At 29.9% G+C, this 16,495-nt stretch overlaps 2 protein-coding genes across 6 annotated transcripts in view; one reads left to right on the forward strand and one right to left on the reverse strand.

Annotated features, from left to right (window-relative positions):
- The window catches only part of LOC136989042 (transmembrane protein 245), a 65,480-nt gene that overhangs the window by 35,660 nt on the left and 13,325 nt on the right, over positions 1–16,495 (forward strand). For all 5 annotated transcript variants that reach the window (XR_010882850.1, XR_010882851.1, XM_067287103.1 and 2 more), the window contains 2 exons: positions 5,334–5,571; positions 10,827–11,001. Coding sequence is in view for 3 of the 5 variants with exons in the window: in XM_067287103.1 (XP_067143204.1) it covers positions 5,334–5,571; positions 10,827–11,001 (413 nt within the window). In the remaining 2 variants the exon portion in view is untranslated. The remainder of the gene's footprint in view (positions 1–5,333; positions 5,572–10,826; positions 11,002–16,495) is intronic.
- On the reverse strand, positions 1,145–2,775 carry LOC136989076 (putative nuclease HARBI1). The gene is made up of 2 exons (XM_067287167.1): positions 2,473–2,775; positions 1,145–2,395 (listed from the first exon to the last, which is right to left on the reverse strand). Exons 1-2 carry the CDS (start codon positions 2,704–2,706, stop codon positions 1,478–1,480), a joined length of 1,152 nt encoding a protein of 383 aa, XP_067143268.1. The 5' UTR covers positions 2,707–2,775; the 3' UTR covers positions 1,145–1,477.

Here is a 16,495-nt window from a genome sequence, read left to right on the forward strand (position 1 = left end):
AGATAATGTGAGAAATATATTAAATGTTATCCAGTCAACAACTTTTGTCATTTTACTTGATTTTTACATAATAATTATTGAAATAAAAATATTTTTTGAATATAGTAAGAAATAAACTATTAAATTTTTGTCTTTCACAGTTTTGTCAGTGAGATTAATTTAAAAATCATAAAACATAAAAGGAAAGTATATTTCAGTAAACTAGAAATTAATGTACAACTTATATTTTAAAAAAAGTAAATTTTAAAATACAGTAACTAAAAATTTGTAAATATCTGTGTGTTTGCACATCCTTCATAGCTTACAGTAAATTAGTTTTCACTGTAGTTTCCAAATGGGTTTGTTACTTTTAATTTGAAGTACACAGCTGAAAGAAGAATTACTGTTTTTTTTGTATGATAGAATTACCATCAGTTTTGTATATTAGTAAGGATATTTTTATCACTATTGTAACATGTACACTTAAAAATTATCTAACGTTTAAATGCTTCAGAATTTGAAAATAATTTTAAATGTTTGACACGTTCTGTATTCGAATTGTACTGGTCAAAAGCCTGAAGACGACGACGATATGGACAAAAACATTTTAATTAAAATTTGTTGTTACTGGGATATAATAAGGTTCTTGTGTGTTGAATTGTATATTACTCTTCTGAGACTTACATATTATTCTTTAAAAAAAAAGGAATCAAACTTTCTATTACAGAAAGCTTCATTGTTGATTCCTTTCTTTTTGTACAGGACTCAATAGGAAATGCAATTTTTCCTTGGGTCAGGAGAAAAGTTAGGGGCCCTTACAAAGTTAATGCCATTTTTATTAACAGAAAATAAATCTTTAAAACTGCTTTTTATTAATAAAGAAGCATTGTGTTTAATTTATTCAAAAATGGCAAGAGGAACTCTATTCTCAGACTCCATACAAGCTCTGAATGGCTGTGTGTGTTTTAACTTTAAACCAGTAACTTCTAAGGCTTAATTAAGCCTTAGAAAATGCCTCGTTTTGTATTTTCTTCCTTTGATCATCAGAATGACAGTAATGTTGAGCGAGTATTTTGAATCTTAGCCCAATTTATTGTCTTTAATGGCCTCTGTGTAAAACTACAAATGCATTATATACTTCTGCAAAAATTTAATTCAATAAGGATATACTTGTTTTTAGACCAAAATAAGGAAAAATATGTTCAATAAAAGTAATTGAGTTTTCCCTACTTTTGAATTTAAATAATCTTAGTCAACAAGTGTAAATAAGCAAATTTTAAAATATGAATGTAGAAAAAGCATGAAACAATTTTTAGCTTTTTGGTAAAAAGACATTTGTTGGTTGTGATGTTTCTACAGGGAGCCCTTCAATTGATAGATGAGTGAATTTGTGATAAACATCTTATTAAGAACACTGACAACAGATTGTATAAAACTATTCTCTACATTTATTAATTTAACTACAAGACAATTGTAAATTATATTTTTAATAAACATTTCAATTCTGCATCAATAGATCTGCTAATTGATTACGTTTTACTTCCGCAGCTGTACGATTCCTCGAAATTGGGTCTTCTGCAGGTTCATTATTATCATCAACAAATATATCCTCTATACAGTCAACATCACCTTGATTAATGCACAAATTGTGCAATATACATGATGTCATTACGACTTTTGACATCGATGAAATGTTTTCCATGTCCAGATATTTTAGTCGACGAAATCGCCCTTTTAGTAGACCTATGGTTTGTTCTACCACAACTCTGATGGAACTGTGTTTTCTATTAAAATTTTTCTGTTTCACAGTAAGATTACCATAATCTTTATATGGTACGATTAAAAATGTATCTAATGGATACGCTGAATCTCCAAGTAAATAATACTTATCTCCTAAATACCTTGAAGATTCGTTTAAAAATTTATTATAAATAGGGCTCTGCTGCCAAACCCGAGAATCATTGGCACTACCAGGCCAACCAACAAATGCATCAATAATTCGCATTTCCGAATCACAAATTATTTGCAACAGGATAGAGTGCCTTCCTTTCCTGTTGTAATAACTCTGGCTGTCTTCCTTTGGAGCTTTTATATATATGTGTGTTCCATCGACACACCCAATTACTCCAGGCAATGAAACAGTACGGAGTTCTTCAAACTTATGAACTGTTCTTTCCAGGTTATCATTTGGCCACCTGATAAACTTGCCAATCATGCGACACATTTTTTGACAGAAGTCTATAAAGATTGTGTGTGCGTGACCTTTATTGACACCAAATCTGTCTCCAATACCTCTAAATGATTCTTGATTAGCAAGAGTCCAAATACTTAATAGTACTTCCTTTGTAGAAGAAATAAGAGGTCGTCCTTTTTTTACTCTCATTTCTCTCTTTGTATTTATTAATTTTATAATTTCCTATAAAAAATAAACGCATTATCAGTTAATTTTAGAAATTAATAGAAAATTTAGCTTATTTTAAGTTAAAAACTTACTTCTGTTGAACTTTTTGTGAGTCTAAAATGAGATTTGAAGTCATCCATAGAATATGAAGGTACGACCTCTTCAACGTAATTTCGTATCTTCTGTCGCTTAGATTTTTTACCTTCATTTGAAACAGCGATGCCGATCATTAAACTTTCATACATCCTTTTTTTATTCTGTTGTAGTTCTTTAAATAATACATTACTTTCTAAAACTGAAATTAACGAACAAGGGACGGCATCCATTTTGCTTCAGCGACAAGCGTTTGTAAAATGCCATGCAGCGACATGCAGCAGTTGCTGCTCATGACGTCATTTACGCTACATTCTCGCTGCATAAAAAAACGCGGCCATAGTTACAAAACAACACTGTTCACAGTATCACACCTCATGTACATGGATGATATCAAACTTTATACAACCACACAAAATCAGCTTTGTCATCTCTTACAAACTACACACACATACTGAAATGAATTACAAATGGAGTTTGGGCTAGACAAATGCAAAACACTCCACATTGAAAAAGAAGTTTTGAAGAAAGGAGACTTTGTACTCAGAAGTGAAGATATTATCAAATCTGTGGAAGACTGCAAGATTTACGAATATTTAGGATTCCAACAGGCCAAACTTACAGAACATGTACAGATAAAACAAAGATTAACATTTGAATAGATTACATGCAATAACACACCTAAATACAAAACATACTATTAAAGCTATTAATACATATGTTGTCTCTGTACTCACTTATTCTTTTGGAGTTATACACTGGACGTGCACAGATCTTGAGCAACTCCAAAGGAAAACAAGAACAACACTTACTAACCATAAACAATATCATCCAAAATCATCATAGTTTTTCTATGATGATTTTAGATGATATTGGTTATGGTTAGTAAGTGTTGTCCTTCCTTGTAAAGAAAGGACAACACTTACTCTTCCTTGTAAAGAAAGTGGCTATGGCCTGACTAATATAGTTAACCTGCATTACAAACAAATTCTGACACTGCGAGAGTTTTTCCACAAAAAACAAACATCAAGATTACATAAAGCTATAACTGGCAGACAGTAACTGCACACCTTTAAACTTTGAGCACCTGGACATAGCTTAACACATAAATAACATTGACACCATTAAGCAGTCATAGGCCCAAAAGGGCACTTTAAGGTAGATATACCTATGACTTAGCTCAGGACTATGTTGACAAAACTGCAAGAAATTACTGACTGACTAGGGGCTGTCATTTAGAGAGACTGAGGGGTTTATGGTTGCCATTCAAGATCAGGTCATGAACACTAAAATCTATAGAAAACACATCCTGAAGGATACATCACTAACAAATGACTTACAGAAAATGCCACATTCTGTCAGAAACAACATATAACTTCTGGTTGCAAGCTCTTAGCACAAACAGACTATTTATATAAGCATAATCAAATAGCAAATATAATAAACCAAGAGCTTGCACACAAACACAGATTATTAAACACCCAGGTACTATACTACAAATATATTCCACAGGCAGTTTTAGAAAATGATGCACAAAATATACTACAACAGAGCCATAATCACAGAGAAAACAATTCATCACAATAGACCTGACATCACTCATTAACAAAATGCAGTATGTTCACCTGTATAATAGACATTTCCATTCCAAACATTCATAACATGAAAAATGTGCACTGAAAAAAATCAACAAGTACACTCCACTTGCTCAAGAAATAAAGTAAGTCTCAGGCAACTGTGGAGGATGGATTGTGCCTGTGATCCTCTCTTCCACTGGTGTTATACCATATATACCACACACAAGGCTAGAAACATTAAACCTTAATAAAAACATATACATGGCACTATAGAAAGCTGCAATATTGAATACATGTCACATTGTCAGGAAGTTTCTAGATGTTGACACACATACCGATAACACAGTTTAATGTAACACTTGTTTGGGTAGCTATGCTTTGACTTTAATCTGACATAGCACTTGGTACCAGTATCAGCTGAGCATGACATTTGCAACATAATATTAATAATAATAATTATTATTATTATTATACTTAGTATTATACATTATTATTTATAGTATAGTTAATATTATGTTATAAATATTAATGAAAAAAAATGTTTAATAATAATAGTAAACAGTAAAGGCAAATATATAACTCATATACATTAAGTTTGTTTTCTACCACCATTTTTATGAAAACGTTTTTCCATATATATCTTATTATTATTATTGAAGATTATATTAAAGATATATATGGAAAAACATTTTCATAAAAATGGTGGTAGAAAACAAACTTAATGTATATGAGTTATATATTTGCCTTTACTGTTTATTATTATTATTGAACATTTTTTTTTCATTAATATTTATAACATAATATTAACTATACTATAAATAATCTTGAGGCTACCATACTGTAAATAATAATGTTAATTATATGCCTAAAGATGGCTTTTGGAATAGTCAAAGATGTGTATAAATTATTGAAACTTTTGTTAGGTCAAGAGTGCTGTTCATTTTATTTTCCTTCAATTATATTCCTTCAGGAAATTTCTTTGATTATATTAAATAGTTATTTTTAAATTAAATTTTCAAATTTAAATGAAAGAAAATTATAAACAATTCAATTTATAATTTTCCATATCTATAATAATTTTTTTAGAGAATTGATTTAATCACTACCATTGTTTCAAATAATATATAACCTTATTAATAAATTCATTTATACACTTAAAATTTTAAACAAATTTTCTGTTTGAATGTCATTTTATTCTGTTTCTGAAGGAATTATTTTATAATGACAGTTATTTGAATTATTTATTTTATTATAATTTAATAAATATACTTTAACTATTGCAGGTAGTGTTTTCTACTGCATTATTTTATTTACTATGTGCAAGTGGTAGTAAATATAAACCCCAAGAAATTTTTACTCAAATGCTACCATCTACATACAGTGGTATCAAGTTGGGTGTTGCAATAAATGAAGCAATAAATGGAGTATTTGCTGCTTCATTTAAAATGGCTGCATTTTATGGAATGTACACATGGCTAATTCATACGGTTTTTGATGTAAAAATCATTTATATTCCTTCAGGTAAGATTTATTTATGACTTTAAAAAAGTTTTGTTGACAAACATAAATGCTTTAATGTAATTGATATTAATATATTAATTGTACTGAACAACAATTATATTGTTTATTTTTCTAATATAACATAAGATATCACATTGTTTCAACTTGAATTTTTTCAACATTTATAAAATAATTTTTGGCAATAAAAATGAGTAATCATATTTTTATTCTTTGAGTTATCGTCGAACATATCTAAAAGATATAATTTCTGAAATTTAACATACAAAAAAGTTGGTACCTACAACCTCATTTTATTTTTACACAAATGTTTTTCAGAATTTTTGAATTTTTTTTTCATTCTAATATGTCAATTAGCACAATAGAAACAATAGCTGAAATACTATTTTGATTCTAATATTTATCAATATGACTAGTTTATAAAGTTTTAAAAGAATAATTACTTTTAAACATGCAATTATAGAATCCAAATTTTTAAATATATTTTTCCCCCTATTCCATTGAACAGTTATGTAGAAACAAGTCTGAAAAGTTAATTAAATGTTTAAAAAATTCACATCATACAACTGCTTGGAGTAATGTGATTGTTATTGAACAGAGTTTGTGAACAATCTTATCAGTTGTGTGTGCTAAATACTACAATCATATGAACTATTTATAAAGTCATAAATCTATTCTTTATGTACTTGGCTATTTTATTCAAAAAATTTAACATTTCTTTTTTAATATATTTTGGCATGAAATTCTGATTATAATAATTTTTCAATTTTATTAAATATGCAAAAATTCTTTTTTAGAATTATTTAATGTTTTGATGGACACTAAAATATGAATTCAAAATCTATATAGATTAAGATAAATTATAATATTAAACAAAAAAACTTTGTTTCATAAGCTGCAGAAATTAATTAATCAGACATTCTTTTAGTAAATCAAATTACAAATTAATGAATATCTTGTTTTATATACACTGGTGTGCAAAACTTAAGCAATGATATAATTTTTAAGCAGACAGCTATGAAATTGTAGAAAAGGGTTGTTGCGATCAGTACAATGAATGCTCAATTCAGTAGAAAGGTGACTTGTATGTAGGGCTTACAATACTGAACTAAAATCTGAATACCGGCATTTGATATTTGAAATTTGAAATATCGGGATACCGGTATTAAAACCGGTATTATTAATAAAAAATTTACTAGTTATATTTTTACTTACCTCAGTTGTTATATTGACTTGTTAACAAATAATATATGAAATCCAATAAATATTGTTCTGAAATGAGTAGATATTATTTATTTTATTACATAGAGAGTAGGAGTAGATAGATACAAAAAAACGAGCAAGTAAAAAAAAAAGTACATATTAAATTCTATGTTACATTTTACATATAATAGGCTCGTATGGCATTATATAATTAAAGAAGCAAAAAATATAATTAAATTGAAAGTATTTATGAAATAATATTAATAACTTGCGTTTTGTTTATTAAAGTATGCTCTTAAAAAACATAAACAATCAATCGTTTCATCATCAAGCGAGGACCGAATTTTCGTACAAATATAACCAGCCGCCGAAAAAGCTCTTTCTGATTCTACACTTGTCGGCACTATTGTCATTAAGAAATCATACACATTTTGTAAATACGTTCCTTTTGTTCCTGTTTTTTCAAAAAAAGTAATTTCATCTTTTATTTTTTGTTCCAGACCTGGAATTTTTTTAAACGCAGGCACGGGTGAAGTATTTAGTGTTTCGTCTATTGCTGCCTGTAGTTTTTTCTTTAATGCGTTTACGTTTACCTTGTCAGATTCTAATACTGTTTCATTACTAATTTGGGAAGATATTGGAAGGGATGTTTCTTGCACAACTTCCATATCTTCTGTATCTTCTAGATTTTCATGTGTGAGCCGTTTAGTTAAGCTTACAATTTTTTTAATGATTGTAAATTTGGATATGCGTTTAAATACTTCTCCAACATCTTGTGAGCCCTTTTGCAGATACTGAAGTATTTGTGATAATTCAGTTCGTCGCAGTAAAATTCGAGATTTTAATGCTTCCAATAATTCTAATGCAATTGCAGATTTTTGCTGGGAAAGAGTATCTAACATAAATGTTAAAGAAGCGTCAGCCGTCAAAAGATTTGCATCTTTTCGGCATAATGCATCTACTGTTAATTTTACAGGAGTAAGAGCAGCAATAATTGAAGATAATAAATTAAATTCTTCGTCAGAAAAATGAATATCGGAACTAATGTCAATAAGCGCTTTTTGAATACAAAATTTAATTTCTTCAAATTTTTCTAACATAAATAACATACTGTTCCATCTTGTTTGACAATCTAATTTTAGCGCTGTTTCTTTACCTAATTGTTCTCTCACGTACTTTTGTAAATATTTATCATTTTTAGAAGGTGAATTTTTAAATGTTTTCACTACTTTCCGAATTTTTGAAACTAGAGATGATATACCAGTATGTCTAATATTTATATTACTTGTAGTAATACTAGCATCTAACTCTATAATAATTCCATAACCATCTTCTTCGTCGATATCGTCGTCATTGTTATCATCGTCATCGTCAACATCATTAACATCGTCATCATTATAATTTTGCTCCACAACATCAATATCCACACTCGGGTTCAAAGTTGACTTATACAAAACATCAGTAATTGCTAAATTTATGCAATGTGCCATACATTGTTGATGTTCAGCCTCTATAATTTTTCCTAATTTTACCATAACCGACGCACCGTCAGTAGTTACTCCAACTATGTCTTTAGATATATCTAAATTAAAATCTTTCAATTTTTCTTCTACAAGGGATAAGCATTTTTCTGCTGGAACGGATCCGTAAGCGCGCACTAATCTGATATTCCACATTGTTCCTCCAACAGAATGTACATTAATGTTTATGTAGCGCCGATTACGAATAGATGTCCATTCGTCAAATGTGATACTGAAACGTTTACCTTCAGATTTCAGTCTAGAAATTTCATGCACTGTAGACTGTTTAATAATTTTACTATATTCAAGTACCATATTTCTAATAGTGACTGCAGATTTTGGTATGTCTTTGAATCCTCTTGCCTTTAAGCCTTCTCTTATGTCATACGATTTTATAAAAATATTAAAAGACAAACCATCGCGAGCTGTCATTCGGGCAAGCACTTCTGAAAGTTTTTCGTTTTTATTATTTTTAAAATAATTTGTTATTAACAATTTAGGCTGTTTAGAAACACTTGATTCGACATCATGGGGGATTCACATTTCTTTTTAAGATTTAGTCCATGTATCGTTTTTAAGTGAGTATGAAGGCCACTTGTGGATCCTCCTGTACACTTTATTTCTTTCGCGCACTTTTTACATTTAGCAACCTGTCCGTTTTTTTCAATCAAAAAATGATTCCAAACTGAAGTTTCGTCCTGTCCTTTTCGGTGCTCCGTAAATGTATTCATCTTTCAGGGGGTATAGCAGTTTATGCCTATTAATTTTAATATTTGTAAATTAATTACACTCTAACTTACATTAATACAAATATAAACTTACCGTATCATATAATTCATATGGATTAATCAGTATTTAAATACCGTTATATAATTTTCAATTATTAGAAATAAAACCAGAAAACAAGTGCACATAATCCACACACCACAAGACACAACGGAATGAAAAATAAAATTGAAAATATAAAATATAATTTTTACTTGTAAACACTACAGCTGATTTGCAAAATTAAACAATCTAATCTAAACTATTTAATAATTTTTGTGTTACACACTTTATGTATTTGTATAAACGAGACCTATTCATTGGGTAGTAGACGTAAAACATAAACAATCGCTTTATATTGCCGACACCGCCGCTTCTCGATGTTGCCATACTCGGCTCGGTATGTGTAATAAATGTGCCTGATATAGATTTTAATACAATGAAATTGTTTGTATATCTTCAAAAAAATTTCTTGTAATTAATTAATATTATTTTAAATTAGATTTATATTGTGCATAAATTCAATTTTTATCAACTAATGTAATACCAAAATACCGGTATTTTTACATAAATACCGGTTTTTAATAACGGACAAAAATCGTCCGGGATTCCGGTATTCGGGATCCCGGAATCCCGGTATTGTAAGCCCTACTTGTATGCAGGAAGATGACATCATACATGATGTGAGGGCATGCAAAACATATGCAGTCAGCATGTGCAGTGCAAGACTGCAATAAGTTGGTGGCTTTGATTCCATACTGTATGCATTCTATTCATTTTTGAACTAGTATATTTTTTTCATCCTTAAGTACAAAATACTGTGTGTATATTCTAAATTTCATGTTTTCCAGGTGATTTCTTGCAGAGTTATGGCAAAAAAATAATCATTGCTTAATTTGTTAATTTTCGTCCGATGGCGATAATTATGTTTAATTAATTTTCTGAAGACAAAGTCCTTCCCGGAACATGGGACCACCATTTTTAAGTTCCAAACATTACACTTTTGGCGACTGACCTTTCCTTTTAGGCTACTGGCCGCCAAACAGTCCTTTAAAAACACAAACATATATCTAATTAAAAATATTAACATTTGTAAAGAAGCAGGAACTGGTAAAGTACGGACGTCTTCTATTCTCCATCATGCCTTCTTGGGGTTGGTTCGGCTTTTATCTACAACGAAACAGGCGCTGGTAAAATGTAGATGAGGAAAGCTACCCCCTGGCGACGATATTTTAAAATTATATTTGTTAATTGAAGAAGGCATGATGGAGAATAGAAGACGTCCGTACTTTACCAGTTCCTGCTTCTTTACAAATGTTAATATTTTTAATTAGATATATGTTTGTGTTTTTAAAGGACTGTTTGGCGGCCAGTAGCCTAAAAGGAAAGGTCAGTCGCCAAAAGTGTAATGTTTGGAACTTAAAAATGGTGGTCCCATGTTCCGGGAAGGACTTTGTCTTCAGAAAATTAATTAATCATTGCTTAAGTTTTGCACACCAGTGTATATATAATTTTTTGGCACAATGAAATAAAATGTTATTATATTATGATAAATTTTTTAATTTAATAATTAATTTTATTGAAATTATTTTTAAAAAAAGATGAAAGTTTATATATATAAATAACTTTTTGTTTTAAATATAAAATTAATATATATATGGAAAATATTTATTATTAGTAAAAATATAAGCTTTATCATTCAACTTTAAATGTAATTAACCTATTCTATTTTTGCATGTATATTTATTAAAATCAATTTTTATTTTTTAGTTTTAGCAGCTTTATTTGGAGCAGTGCCATTTTTAGGAGCATATTGGGCCTGTTTACCTGCAGTTCTTGAATTATGGCTTGTACAAGGAAGAGTTGGAATAGCTGGTTTAATGCTGACATTTCAGTTACTTCCCACATCATTTGTTGATAGTGCTATTTATAGTGAAATTAAAGGGTATGTTTATAAAAATAATTATATAATGAATACTCTGAAATAATAGATCTGAAATATATATTAAATGCTCTTAAAAATTAGATTTTTAATTATTATTACAATTAAAATTTTATGGCAATTTAATACATAAGTTGCAAATGTTCATTTGTTACAATAATGCTTTCAATTTGTTAATTTTTCATCTATAATGTTTGTTTTGTTTGTTTTTTTAATTTAATTTAATCCTGTTTATGAATCCATATTAAGATATAATTTTCAAGAAGGAAATCACATCTTTACTAAGCAACAAACATTTTCATTATAAGGACACCAATATTGAAAGCATTAAGTTATTCTCAATAATAAGAATAGAGAATGATGTATGTATTTAAAATTCACTAATTATTTGAATACTGCATAGCTAGACCGATAACTATAAGATTATTAATTGATATAAGATTAAATGTACAGTTCTCGGAACAGATCACTATTCTATTTTTAAATTAGTCATTTCTCAACTATTTTGGCGATATAATCAGTTTCTCACTTTTTCTGCTGTTATAGGCAATGACATTTTTGTGATGCCAAACTGTCACATGCTACTTCATTAATTAAATGTTTAATGAAATACTTAAATTGCAATGCCCATAACATCTTTCTCTTGTTGCATGTTAAAACTTTGTTATTACATGACTTGTGGTCTTAAAAATGTTAGTTACACAATGTAAATTTGAGAGTGCACAGTCTAACGTCGACAAAATTTTTCTCTTTGAAGTGTGGTATTTTAATTTCTTCTGAACCCATCGTGATTAATCTTCACACCTTCAATTTGAGGGTAGGTGTTAATAAACCAATCTAAAAATAAAAACCAAATGCAAAAAATGATAGTGTTGTTTTAAATTATGTTTATCATTTTTTATTTTTTGTTTTAATTTTGATAATGTTACAAAATTACCGATTAAATTTTTTTTCAAATTTGTGAATATAGTAGAGCATCGATTATCCGACCCCCGATTAACCGACCGTGTTCTAGTTGGCAAATTCAAATGTCTGCTAGTGATGTGGCACTACAATATTTGGTTATGTCTTGGCAACTTTAATATTATTTTTGTTAAATTTTTGCATGTTTTAGCTGGCAGCACTGGCTCGACCATGAAGGGGAGGCTAGTATTTAAACCAGGCTTAATACACTATACTAATAATGTATTTTTTCATACTTTTCGGTTATCCGACTTTTCAGTTATCTGACCAACCCCAGTCCCCAATTAAGTCGGATAATCAATGCTCTACTCTATTTTATAAAATTTGGAAAGTTTATTAAGGGACAATTTAATAAATTTATAGGATTTTTGTAACAGATTACAGGATTTATTGATTAATAATAAATAAAAACAGTGTTTTACTTTCCCAGCTTATGTATATAACACAGGAAAATATTGGTATCATGTCAAATTTCATCCTCTGCGTTTTTTGCAAATCTCTGTATTTTGAGACCTCCTGAATCCAAATGTGGCAAAAAAAAAAAATCCGTGTGTTGGTGTCTATTTAGTTTAATATCTCAGGATGGAATAATGATTATTAAACACAAAATTTAGTGTGGTAGCTTGTGTATAAAGGGCATTGATGCTATTAAATTTTGGTGGTAATAGATCAAGGAGTGGGAAGATAGAAAGGGATCATGTTTTGTAACTCAAGTGGAGTTGGACATAATGAAAATTTTACTCATTATTAACATTTATAATTTTATATAAAACGCGTCTTTACTCTCAAAATTAAACTATTTGCAGTTTTGTAATTATTAATAATAATAAAGTTGGGGTTATGAAAACCTTTCCAAGCACATGATAATGTATCTGCATTATGTATATTAATGCACTGTCTCCTCACGGCTGTTCTAAATATCTCTAAAAATTGTTTTTTCTCTACTAAAACATTTAATCAATGCTGCTTGCTTCAATTTAGCTTCAATTCCTGGTTCCGAGGCATAGATGGACTGTTTGTTTCTCTCTCAGTATCATATTTGTGTTCTGTATCTTGCTTCTGAGAGATCTATTTGTTACTCTTACATAAATTAAATCCAGGTCAAATCTGTCATCCTTTAATGGTATGCTAAAAATTCCAGGAGCTCTGGTCCTGTCTATAATATCTTTATCATTTTGCAGCCCCTCTTGTATGCCATCTCCATTCTTCCATTATGCGTAATTTCTTTATATATTGGTTTCAGCCTCTTGTCATATTCCACTATGTTTCTAGACTCAGCTGGGGTATGTTTTGAGCACTGGGGTGGTATCTTGTCATATATATATTTTTCTGCTAAACGTTAAGTTTTATCGAGTACCCATGTGCTATTACTATTCTTCTTATGTGCTTAAGCTCTATGATCGTATCCTCAATATTGGTGCAATGGGTAAATGTTCTCCTAATAAACAATCTAAACGCAGCTATTTTATATCTAAATGGATCATTTGAATGAGCTGGAATGAATAAATGAACGTATTCTGGTTTATAATACACATTGGTACATATGCCCCCTTAAATTCAATTCTAATATCCAAAAAATGGATGGTTGTAGTTATGCTGTTCCCATTTCAGAGTAAGACCATATGGATTCATGTTAATTCTGTTTAAAAAAGGTTTATATCTCATTTTTTTGCCAAATAATGAGGATATCATTTATGTATCTATTATATAATGCTATGTTTTGGGTGAATTCTGGCTTTATTCTGTTTTCTAAATTACTTATGACCAATTCTCATAGGTCCCCTGAAAGGGGACATATGCAAATTGTCCTGTCAGTGCACCCCATGTTGTATGTACTGTACATACTGTTGTTGAATTTAAAAAAAAAAGGAAAACATAGTTTAGAAATAGCACAAAATTTTATCTTTATGATGCAGCCTGCCCAATCCTACCTCATTTAATAAAAAAAATCTCTTAATGCACAAAAACATGGTTCTATATATATGGAAGGATAAAGTGATTTAAAATCTAATACTGTGGTATATTTATCATCAACTAATGCTATATCGTTTAACACGTTGACTGCCATCTACGAGATGACTCGTAGTTACCGTTTCTGCCTAGGACGCCACCTACGAGTTATATCGTAGTTTGTTTCCTTGCCATATTTGTGCAGCTACGATGTAATTCGTAGTATATCAGTGTAAATATGAATAGATAGCTTCAGGGGCAAGAACAAAAAATCAAGTTTGGCTTACATGAACAGAACATTTATTAATAAATGAACAGAAAATATAATCATAAAAAGTTTATTCAAAATCGAAAGCAAAACAATATTTTTATTGTTTGTGATAATTTATAAAACAGAAATATAAATTTAAACGAACAGAAAATATTATAAAATGTTTATTCAAAATCAAAAGCAAAACGATATTTTTATTGTTTGTGATAATTTTTAAAACAATCTTCTACGCAAAGGGCTGGCTTCTCAAGACAGATTGGACAGAAATAACGCGTTTCTCGGCGTTTTTTAGCTTTGGTACAAATTCGACATGGCTTTGTCAGATGTTGTTTTTTCTGAGTAGATGGGATACTCTGTAAATAGTGGAGCTTCTGCAATTTAATTTTTTTTGAAACTGGTTGAATCTCTTCTCCAATCAACGCTTTGACGAATGCTTCTCTAAACTTTATAAGTTTTATTTTAGAAGAAGTTGCTTTTTGAAAGAGTTTGTGCGCATTATGTATATATATTTCTATAATATGTAATGCAACCTTTTTGGGCCATCTAATAGTCTTTCTTAGAGCTGTGTAGTACGATAGCATTTGATCTGATCGTCAATGCCAGACATTCCATGATTATAATCTCGAATTATATTCGGTTTCATCGAACATTTTCCATTGCGATTGAACACCTCTACCATTTCAACAACGTGCATGTTTGAAATGGTAAGGACTTCTCGTTTGTCTTTCCATTTACATACAGTAACAGGACCATTTCGCTGCCAAATAAACTCCCCCATCCTCACCAAAAATTTTGTCAGATTCTGAATCACTTAGATTAGTGTAGTAATCAAGTTGTTTTTTAGTCAGTGGTCTTTTCTTATCCATTTTGGGATATTTATAATTTGATTATAAAAATAAATAAAAAATAACACTCTCAAAAAAGACGTAAATGTGATGTGCTCGCCTCTATATCCGATTTATTACTAATGAATTTAGACGCACATCTCCGATTGGCTGTAGCGAAGTGACAGGACGAATCGTGTCTGTGCACGAATTAACTCGTAGTTTGGCTTTAGCGAAGAGCTTTCTGTTACATAAGCCAACTACGAGATAATTCGTAATACCTTTATTTTAAGAAAAACACATTCTATATGCTATTTGATTATTACTATATACTCTGATTAGAGTTTTTAATAATATAATATAATTAAATTAAGTTGGCGTTTTACAACAGAATCCTAAAAAGTCACGTGGCAGTCAACGTGTTAACTGATGAACTAGTTTTTGTGGTTTGTCACACACAAATTCATAACCTTGCAGATGTGTGACCAATATTTCATGCATCTTACATTCTAAGTGGTGAACCTAGCTTTATCAACAATAGGTCTGAATTGTTTCCTTAATTTGTATGTTTTTGCAAATGCGAGTAATCTGGTAATATCATCCCCGGATACACCTAAAGTCTCTAAATGTAAATGTTTTGCTAAGGCAGTGTGCATAAACCACCCTATTCTGTAATTTGTCTCTGTAATCATCACTTACTTTATGACAATTTGTTGCACTAATATAATCCTCTAGCTGAGTCTTATAGGTCTCTTTTTCATTAACACAAAGGCTTTGGTTTTGTCCGCTTTTATTAAGACCATGTCATTATCAATGAGCCATCTTCTACTAGTTGTAATTTTACTCCAAAAAAAGCCTATCATCCTCTTCTACTCCTCTACTCTTGCATTTTGTACTGAGAACACTTTTCATCTGTACATCTCCTTGTGGGTTTCTTTCATTTCATTAAGTACCTTTTCTATATTTGTAACTACTACTATCAGCACTTCTAGACACTTTATTGGATACATACATTGGTCCATTTTTAATTACCTCCATCAAATAACTGGGAGGGGAGATCAAATCAGAGAAATCACATCAATCCACTTCTGCCTAAGGAACTGTCACAAAAATCCATCTCAATTTCTTGATGTATTTCTTATGTAAAAATGCTGAGACCTTTTTTCTAAATCATTTAGTCTCCTATTTACTCTTTCAATAATTCAGGATCTTTGAAGTGCATTTCATCTTCATATTGTGTGAGTTTGATGGAGCTTAGAATACATTTGACATCTGGTGTTTCAAATTGCTTTTTGTAAACATACCTCTGTAACTTATGTCGTAATGATTCACACCCAGCTGGTAACTTCACATGATAGATGGTCATCAGGAACACATGATTTAACTTGCCTTGAAGTAAAAAATTCAACTTTGCCCTCATTCTAGTTAAGGTTAACATTATTATATTTTTTTAAAAAAGTTCTTTTATAAAAGTATCAAACTTTTGAAA

Source organism: Centruroides vittatus, unplaced genomic scaffold, assembly GCF_030686945.1.
Source record: "Centruroides vittatus isolate TY-2023 unplaced genomic scaffold, ASM3068694v2 scaffold_435, whole genome shotgun sequence".
In the NCBI taxonomy this organism is placed as follows: Eukaryota; Metazoa; Arthropoda; class Arachnida; order Scorpiones; family Buthidae; genus Centruroides; species Centruroides vittatus.